This window comes from Eleginops maclovinus, chromosome 18, assembly GCF_036324505.1.
Source record: "Eleginops maclovinus isolate JMC-PN-2008 ecotype Puerto Natales chromosome 18, JC_Emac_rtc_rv5, whole genome shotgun sequence".
In the NCBI taxonomy this organism is placed as follows: domain Eukaryota; kingdom Metazoa; phylum Chordata; class Actinopteri; order Perciformes; family Eleginopidae; genus Eleginops; species Eleginops maclovinus.
In genome coordinates this window covers 14,362,265-14,372,649 of record NC_086366.1, presented here as the reverse complement: position 1 = coordinate 14,372,649, position 10,385 = coordinate 14,362,265, and the positions used below count along the sequence as shown (strand labels likewise).

The 10,385-nt window shown below is 39.0% G+C and overlaps 1 protein-coding gene across 2 annotated transcripts; it reads left to right on the top strand.

Annotated features, from left to right (window-relative positions):
- Nucleotides 1-820: 820 nt before the first annotated feature.
- Nucleotides 821-3,639, top strand: sptssb (serine palmitoyltransferase, small subunit B). 2 transcript variants are annotated; one of them, XM_063906373.1, is made up of 3 exons: nucleotides 834-917; nucleotides 1,234-1,445; nucleotides 1,957-3,639. In XM_063906373.1, exon 3 carries the CDS (start codon nucleotides 2,056-2,058, stop codon nucleotides 2,296-2,298), a length of 243 nt encoding a protein of 80 aa, XP_063762443.1. In that variant the 5' UTR covers nucleotides 834-917; nucleotides 1,234-1,445; nucleotides 1,957-2,055; the 3' UTR covers nucleotides 2,299-3,639. The 2 variants fall into 2 exon arrangements, with proteins under 2 accessions (XP_063762442.1, XP_063762443.1); XM_063906372.1 differs by lacking the exon at nucleotides 1,234-1,445 and having other exon boundaries at nucleotides 821-917.
- Nucleotides 3,640-10,385: the final 6,746 nt, after the last annotated feature.

Below are 10,385 nucleotides of genomic sequence, written 5' to 3'. Positions count from 1 at the left end.
GTGTTCTCATTGTTGGTTTGCCCTATTGAATGGTTTAGTTTTCCCCAACACTTTTTATTGCAGAACATTTGAAATTAATAGAGAAAAGGTCAAAATGTAATTGACTATATTTTCTTTAATCCAAGTGTGCATATACTTGTGCTGATTTTCAAGCTATACAGCTGTTGTGAGTTAGTCAAATCAGTGGTAGCCATAAAATCAGTTTATGGATTGAGCAACTGGTCAGATGCACACCTCTGTCCCTTCTCTGTTGCTGAGTTATTGTGTTCAATACAGCTTTATCATTCATCACTGTTATACACAATTATATATCTGCCGACAACATTTTTACTTTTCGTGCACAATTCTATATTCAATCAAATGTGGTGTCTCTAATAACTATGGTAAACTAAAACATCTCTGGGCTGCAGGATGAGCGGAGACCAGTGTGATGTCCGTGCTGTCCCAGGTTTTCACCTGCTGCTGCTGCCTACGTCAGAGGTGCTGCTGCGGCGAAGTGTCCGGCTGCAGGCAACAGCATGGCGAAACACAGGGATGCGACACGGACTGCAGAAAGTTACCGATGCATAGCAAACTGCGGATGTTTCATTGCGGAATAAGAGCTGCATGTGAAACACAGACTCCTTGTGCCTCTGAAGCTGATTCCCTTTGGCTGCGTTAACACATACGCACACACGCCTATGTGCTATAGTCCTCTGTCACTCCACCTATGATCTGTGGGCCAGGTGAGTCCAGGTGAGTGTAAGCAAAGGAAGTGGGTGTGGTGTTATTTTCAGTCTGTATGACCTCCTACATATAGGCCAGAGGGGAACTGGTGAAGCAGCTTTCCGTTTACACAAAGCAGAGCAGCGGGACGCGGGCTGCAGCTCTTCCTGTAATTGTCTCTGATAGTAGGGAATCTCACGTCGCCTACTAAGGTGAGTCACAATATGGATTCAGTTATACACAATACAGACTGCAGTGAGCACTCAAGAGCTGAAACATCCCCTTTAATACTATGCATTACAAAAATAAGGAATCATATTTAAGGAATACTAATGGAATGTGTCATTGCTATGTGTACAATCAGATCATTATTCATTACACCTTTATGATTTGATGTTGTTATTTTGCAGTTCTGTCGGCCAAACTTGTTTAAGTGTTTATCAATATATCTTAATTAAGGTTTCGTCATTATCCAGATTATTTGATGCTGATCATCACATTCGTTTTTATCCAAATATTTAATATAAGGAGGATTATCTGTCGTATCCTGTTGGGAAAAGGCCATATGGGTTTATTTTAGGTAAATACACCTGCACTTCGCACCTCTTGATCCCACCCACTACCTTTGGGATCTGTTTAAGCCTGTGGCTATTCAAAGCTTCAATTAAACAAATAGTCCTGAACAGATGCAGAACATGGAAAAGGATTAATTTGTACACAAATTTACATCTCTAAAACAAGTGAGTGTTTTTTTCTTCCTGTTTTCACCTGTGCATTTATCTTTTGGGGTAATGGAGAAGGGTTGCTCGGTATCCCTCTCAGATAGCTTAAACTCATTTGCAAGTTCCTCAAGTGTGTGGTAGCACGTGTATGCTTATGTGTGCCAAGGGATGACATGTGCATGAACACTACATCTTGTTTTCAGAGGTGTTTTACCCACACAAACAAACTTTACCACAGCTGTTTTGATATATAGCTAACTATTGAAACAGGTTTGTTTAATATAACATACTATGCCATTGCTTTATATTTTTGCATTTAAGTTTTATGGCATATTATACCATGATACGTATACAGCAAAGTATATGATAACATTTGTATTACTGGTGTGCTATTTCTTGTAAGACAATTATTGATACGATGACTTAATAATATACTATTAAATATAGATGACATACTGTGCTTTGACTTTATTAGGGCGTTAAAGGCGTCTTTACTTGTATTCACTCTCCTCCAAATCTTCTCCCTCAGCTTCACCACTGTGTTTTTATCCTCCCTCGCACCATCTCTTTCTTACGGCCTGAGTCTCTCAACATTCCTCCTCCATTTCTCTTCCATTCATCTTGCAAGATGGACTTCAAGAACTTAAGGGAGTACCTGGCCTGGCTGTACTACCAGTACCTGCTCATCACCGGCATCTATGTCCTGGAGCCCTGGGAAAAGTCCGTCTTTAACTCCATCCTCTTCTCCGTCATTGCCATGGTGACCTACACCTCATATGTCTTTGTGCCCATCCACTTGCTCCTTGCGTTGGAATTTTTCTCCGGGATCTTTGGTGGGCAACCTGAGAGCACCATGGCACTCATGAATTAAAACATAAAAAGAGGTGCCGTGGATTAGTTAGGGTCCCCAAATAATTCCTTAGAACTCTACTCCTTATCTCCCTCAAGAGTACCTTGAGCACCACGTTCACCCTGAACCTCAGCTAGACTGAAAGCATGAAGAGCTTAATGAAATGATCTGGAAATCAGAGCCTTATTATCTTCTTTACATCCCAAATCCTGCTTACCCCATGGTATTAGACACACGGCTGGACATTTCTTTCACACCTCTTGTGTAAGTGCATGCCAGCTCTGTGTATGCATGACAGGGTCATACATGGGTAGCATATCTGCATGCTAGCCTCACTATTAAATACTACTCGACTCTCTTCCTTCCATTATGACTTTAAGTAAACTGAACTTGATGTGTACAATTGGTAGAGTGCCTTTAAGTGTCTGTGTGTCTGTGTTTATCTGCTGCATCTGTGATGCAATATTATACCTGATATACATTTATATCTGATCAAAACGGAGTTACCACTCACCCCAACATTTTTTTGCATGCACTTAATGTAAATGGTTGATCTACGGTTTTGTATCTGAGCCTCTATCCCCCTTTTTTATTATCTGATCTTAAATGCAAATGAACTCAATCTCAAGGTGATTCAAAGTTGTAACATTTCCCAATTTACTGGTCAAAGAGAGAGAAAAAGCAATTTGCACATAGATGTGTGCTGAGCCCACAGCAAATATTGATTCAACACAACTTTTTGTTTTTAAGTCTTGGCTTTGTTAATGATATAGTTGTACTTAATTGAACAACCTCAGCCTTTGAACTCAAAGCAGAACTATCTGCTATCACAATGCAAATTACATGCAAATATACCTGAATCAAAGCTTGGCGGTGAAATACTAAAACTGTCTTCTTCACATATAGTGGATCTGTAGAGAATGAACCAGAGACAGAAAAAGACATTGTGTATTTGGTAGTTGTGATGAGCATTGCACTTATTTGTGTGCTTAACATTATCTGAGATTATTAATGCTTTGGGTCAGTGGCTCGCTGATTACAGTGTCATATGGTGTCTGTGTTAACTCTATTTATATTGCCTTATATATTTATATACACTGGTAAATGCTTGGCTGGTTACAATGTCAATTACCAAATATGTTTTGTTTATATCTGTGTTCCCCTGTGGCCATAAATAACATGTACTTTTTACTTTGCTTTTATATTGTTCCCAGATTGTATAATTTCATTTTGGTTTTATTGAACACTTGTAGTCCCAAGAATGTCCTTTGCTTGCTTTTTTTCGTTGTTCTCCAATATTAACTTTTTATTTATACGTGATGGCAACATATCACAGAAATATTCAGAAAATAAAGACATCTAAAAAAATGTGAGCAACTGTTGTGTTTTTCATTTTGGTTTAATATGAATATTCTGTCCTGGCTGACAGATAGCGAACCAATAAAAAGAGACCCAGTAGCTTTGGTTGAGGTTGATTTACTGAATCTTCTCAGTTATGTTTTTTGGTAAAACTGCAACACAGATGAACACACATATTACAGTACAGATACATGAAATACACTCATTCACCACAAATGAAGCTCAACAACGAACTAAATTAGCCATAGCAACTTAACTAGCCTGTTGCTAACTGTTAGCGTCGCGATTAGCATTAGCATAGTTAGCACGGCTTTCGTAACTTTAAATAAATGCCTCAACATCACCTTAAAGATCACAGTGCCATAAAACAACTAAAATAAACCAAGTGCATCTCTACTCACTGTTAGTTCCACTCCAAGGCTCAGACAACCAACTCTCTGTGGTGGAGCACTCTCTATGCATGAACACTGAACACTGAAGGTCCTGGTAATTAAAGCTGCAATAACTCAAAAACACCACCAGGGGGAAACTTACTTTTTGCAGTCACTGACAGGAGTCAGAACACTCCCCGCTTGGTATAAATACGTTATACCACTATTTACTCATTCTTCTGCGGCATAAGTAAAACAACATCACTAATGGGTCTAAGATACTCCTTAATTACCCCTTGGCTAAGAGTCTTTACAATAACCTTACGGACCTTGGAGTCTGAGCTAGGAATAGCTTTAACTATCCGACCAAGAGGCCACTCATTACGTTTTGCTTGAACGTCCTTTATCAAAACAATGTCACCCTCCTGGAGGTCAGGCTTCTCCGTGGTCCACTTCCTTCGTGGCTGAAGAGTTGCCAGCTACTCCAGTCTCCACCTTTTCCAGAAGGAGTCTGCCAAACTCTGGACCTGGCGCCATTGTACCTTGCATAGATGGTCCAATTTGAAGTCTCCCAGGGGTGCAGGAGTAACACTCGCCTTCTGTTCAAGCTCAGTCAAGGAGTCAGTCCATGCCTTCCACTATGTCTCTTTCTCCAGTGGAAGAGGTGTGTCCCACTCGTACTGTTCTGAGGAAACGTCTCTCACCAATGCTTTGCCTTGCACTGTGATGGGGGAAGCGAATCCAAGGGGATCATAAAGACTATTTACCGTGGACAGCATGCCTCTCCGAGTAAATGGTTTAACATCTCTCGACACTTTGAAGGTGAAACTGTCAGTCTGGAGTTCCCAGCTTAAACCCAAACTCCTCTGGAGGGGCAAGGGGTCTGCTCCCAAATCTAGATCCTTAAAGTCACTTGCTCGTTCTTCCACAGGAAAAGCCTCCATGACCTTTGCGCTATTTGAAGCTAACTTGTGAAGTCTTAAGTTGGACTCAGCCAGCAGGGCCTTGGTTCGCTGCAGGAGATCGATAGCTTCCTTCTCCTTGGCCACTGAGGCGAGTCCGTCATCGACATAAACATTTCTGAAGACGAAATGCTTTGCATCTGTACCATGTTCGGTCTCTCAATGTTCTGAAGCTTTCCTCATCCAGTATGTTGCTACAGCTGGGGACGGACTGTTCCCGAACACGTGCACAGTCATCCAGTAGTCAATGATTTCCTTGTCTGGATTATTATCTTTATACCACAGAAACCGAAGGAAATGGCGGTGATCCTCTCTGACCTTGAACCCATAGAACATCTGTTCTACATCGGCAGTGACAGCTATCTGCTCCCTCCTGAACCTTAGTAGAACACCAACTAGAGTGTTGTTGAGGTTGGGTCCAATTGCCTTTTCCCGCTGTGTGGATAACATTTTACTATTCTGTCCTGGCTGACAGATAGCGAACCAATAAAAAGAGACCCAGTAGCTTTGGTTGAGGTTGATTTACTGAATCTTCTCAGTTATGTTTTTTGGTAAAACTGCAACACAGATGAACACATATATTACAGTACAGATACATGAAATACACTCATTCACCACAAATGAAGCTCAACAATGAACTAAATTAGCCATAGCAACTTAACTAGCCTCTTGCTAACTGTTAGCATCGCGATTAGCATTAGCATAGTTAGCACGGTTTTCGTAACTTAAAATAAATGCCTCAACATCACCTTAAAGATCACAGTGCCATAAAACAACTAAAATAAACCAAGTGCATCTCTACTCACTGTTAGTTCCACTCCAAGGCTCAGACAACCAACTCTCTGTGGTGGAGCACTCTCTATGCATGAACACTGAACACTGAAGGTCCTGGTAATTAAAGCTGCAATAACTCAAAAACACCACCAGGGGGAAACTTACTTTTTGCAGTCACTGACAGGAGTCAGAACAATGAATGTCTGTAGGAACAGTAGGTTTACACATAGAACAAAATTGGTTTATAATGTTGTATTCATCTACAGCAAGATACATGCATTTGTAAAATAAGAGCAAATATAGAATATAATAGAAATAATGTTTACAAGATATACAAATATATAAAAGGGAAATACAATATACAGTATGTAGAAGTTGAAAAGCTGTGTGGATATTTGCAAAATAGTAAGAGTGGAGATAATTCAATATATATACAAGTGTGAAGAGTCCAGTGGGAGTGCAAGACTTATGTACAAACGTACATAATGTATTCATACAAAATATTAAGTTTGTTTTGCCTCGGTTAAGCACAGCAGTTACTTTGAAATACAGGAACAGGCTGAACAAAAGCGTATGGCACATTCCTGACACAATTGACTGTGCCACATAAAGTGATTTTATACAAAAGAGGCCAAGCCACCAAACCAGCTCTCTCGCTACAGTGCAGGAATGAATAACCAGGGGCGTTCCTGTCCCTACTGCAGACACTAGGCAACCTCCCTCTGCCCACAGAGCTCTGTTTACCTCAAGCCTACCCTGTCCACAGACACAATTAAATCAATGGGATGCCTCTCTTCTCTTCTCCCTTCATTTTTTCTACTTAAATTATGTTCCCTCCTTCTCTTTCTTTAACATCTTTACACTCCTTGCCTGTATTCTTGTTTTTTATCCTCCCCTCTCCTCTTTTCATTTTTTTCCTTCTTGTTTTCCACTCCTGGTTTTATTTCCTGTCCTTTCTTCTGTCCCTTCCTTTTAATTCTTTAAAAACATCAAAGTCCTGCATTTTCCAATGACATCCAGTGCAATACTTCCTCAGAGACTGTCCTCTCATGAACTTAGTTCTGTTTACACTCTACATGTTCATTTGTATCCCATGAAGTAAGAGGCCAGAGGTTATCTCCATAATGACAAGGTATAAACAAAGCTATCTGCTGACTCAATAGCTCTCACAACACTCAGAGGGGTGGTGTTATGTTTCTGTTGTGTTTACATGTAGCCTGTGACCGTATTCCAATTAAAACTGGGATGGACTCTTAGGACCTAACTGAGAGGTTCAAAACGTGTTTGGATATTAATACATTCCTCACTGTGGGCTTACACAACTTGTAGATGAGACTCGAAACAATATTTGTGATCATCTTTTTGTATTCACTGATTAACAATGATGAGATACTTTTGTTTTTTATTCTACAATACAGAATCTCCTTTTATGACTTACCTTTTATAAAGTGCCATAATATTACATTTGTGTCGTCACAGTTTTGGACTTTCTCTTGAAAGCTTTAGGAAACATGCAGTGTACATTTGTCGAAGTCTACACACCAGGAAACTAAAAAAAAAGGTTTTATTCAGATTTGGTTGCATTTAAACACTTGGATTGTGTGTCTTACAGTCATAAACATTAGACACATAATGACAACAGCAGTACACAGAAATAAGGAGCATCTTTATTTATAATTGAATTAACTGCTACAGCATGTACATTGTGAAAACAAATGCTGCAATGATTTGGTTGTTTTTTGAGTCACTATTGGGACTATCTGTAACATAAAAACACCAATATAAAGAAACAGGAAAAAAACAAAAAACCCAGCCAATAAAATGTGATATAATGTTATATAAAGGGCTTTGTTTGAGTGAGCATTGTTTGCACTGTTGGGTGTGTGTCTCTCTGTATTTCTGTTTCTGTTGTGAACCTGTCTTCATCAAACACTTTTTAAATCATATTTTCCTTTTAAGAAGAGGTCACATTTAATGGATATATAAATACATTTCCCATTAACCTTATTTCAGGAATACTCTATTTTCAATACAAACTTATTTTACCTGTTTCTTCCTTAATTGTGGATTCCTCGTTTTCAATTGAAACTCTTCATGAACAGGAACATTGTTGCCAAATCACTGGGCAAACAATTGGTAGGCTACTGATAAGATTGAACACAATGATCCAAGTTGTTCCTTGGATTGTGAATGTCTTCAGGATCACATTATGGTTTGAAGATGAATTATTTCAGCACCAGATTATTTCCAGACTGATCTCCGTGCAATCAGACAAAGTTTGTCTTGCTGCATTTAAAGTGATTGTGCAATTATGGCCATTCTTTGTTGATCAAAAATGGAGAAATGATTTACCTTATGACACAGCTCCCAGCTCCACAGTATATCTTAATTATGAATCAGTCAATATGAGACTAGGAGTGGTTGTCCTGATAAAAATCTGAGCCCAGCAAGCCGTTGATCAACAGCTGGAGCAAAAACCTGACATGGGCACTGGATTCTGCTACGTTTGGCCCTTAAAAGTTGGAAGGAGCAGTGTTGCCTAATTAATAACTGCTCCAAAAAAATAGGTTATAGAGAAACATCTTAACCATCTGGATAATATGAATTGTAAAATGTATAATGTTGTACATGTAGGATCCTTGTGTCTACATTTAAAACACAAGTCTGCCACCAAGTGGTCAAATAAATAATATTGTGTAGAATGTTGTACCCATGCCATGACATGAATATTTTGAATAAGGCTGAAAAGCAGTTGGTTTTTTTTACAGATTTTTCTGCTTGAAATGTTGCATATCAGTTGTTTGGCTTAGTTCCACCTTTATCCATATCTGAAAAACAATGTCAACAATATCAACAATATCACTGCAGCAAGCTGAGAAGTAAACATAGTGGAGGTATGCAAAATCAAATGTTTAGCTGATGTTAATTTGTTTTTTAAAGCAATAGTTCAAGGATACAGCAAGCAGCCAGTAAAGCATTAAGTATTACACTTGTTTTCTGGCTTTGTGCAAAGGTAACAACACATTTTAAATAATAAAACTGGGGAATTTTCAAAACACTATTTATGCAAAATAGTAAGAACAATTCATTCCTTAAAAGTAAGGGTTACTAGTTCAATATGGTTATACAAAGCTGAATTGATTTGGAGTCACTGGGTCACATGGCAAAGAAGTCAATGAAACCTTTCTTGAAACTTTACTTGAACTTCTACTATTGTACAATCAATTCATGACATATTGGTATTCCAAAAAATTGTGCTAAATTAAAAAAAGTAAGATAGTTTAATTAAGTTGTGCTAATTCAGGAAACTTAGTTCGGTATTGAAAAAAAAAGCTATTTCAAACTGTAATTTATTGATGATTCTAAATGAACTCTGGTTTTATGAGTGAGAACACTCGGATGTGGAATCCTTGATTCTGAGGAAACTTAGCTTAGCTAACCAGCTCCTTACGTTTTGTTACAATAGCAAATGTCCACATTGATTTTCAAGATTAAAGTTGAATCTTATCTAATCTAATCTTAAATGTTCAAGCAAGGAAAAGTGAATCTCAATAAACAATGAATGACAGAGAAACACATTATGGTTTGAAATGCAAAAGCTCATTTCCAAATCAATATCAAATTATATTTTAGTAATAACGGTTGACCTATTTTTTCATTTTTTATTTCCAACATTAATCTGAGTTTGTTGGACTTCCCGAATACAGCTCTTGTTCTTTTTTTTAATGCAACCAACATAGAGCTATTAGAAAAAAAAAACTATGACATTGAGGCTTTTTTAGGGAAAGTGTGGCAAGAGAAAGTGTTTTTGTTCCCTGTCTGACTACATGAGACGAGTCTTCACTGCCAGCAAATCTCCTGCCAATGTCATTAGTCACTAATTCTGCAGAGTCTAGATTTTCTTTGATAAGATCCCAGAGTAAATCACAAAAACTGTCTACAGCCTTCTGGAATAATCATACTGAGATTGACGAGTAGCTGTGTTGGTTAATAAACAAGTCTTTCTTATGGTTTCACTCTCACACATGCACTGCAGTTTCAAGATCTCATTCAGATGAATAGGGTTAATGTAAGGCAATACTCCTCCATCCATCCAAGTCATCTTAGGTCCTCTCTCTGCTCGGCTGAACCGCAGAGTAAGTTAACTCTTACTGCTCCGCCACGCTCTATAGTGTGCGCTGATGGAGGCCGAGGGCAGAGCCGTAGACAGTGTTAAATGAACAGACAGGTGAGCGGTGCCCGGGTCCTCTGTGACCAGCTGGGCCCTGTAAGCTGACCGTTGCTGTTGTATGTGGTGTGAATGGAGCTGAGAAACGACGGGGTCGAGGTCGGGCATGGAGAACCCCAGAGGAATACCTCTCCCAGGACTCAGCTGCATATCTTACACTCCATCTGTTTGTTTTTTGTGGAGGGGTAAGTCAGGGACACTTCACCTGAGCTGCTGGGAAGGAGGGAAAAGAGGAGCATGTGAATGGAGGTGAGAAGGTAAATGAGTAAAAGTATATGTGAGAAGATAAAAAAAATGGTTTAAATAAACACCATCTTCTCTTATTTAGTAGCCGTCATCCCACCATCACCCCTCTCTGTTTCACAAATTTCATTTCCTTCTTCCTGCTCACTCATAGCTGGACATGGATCCCTC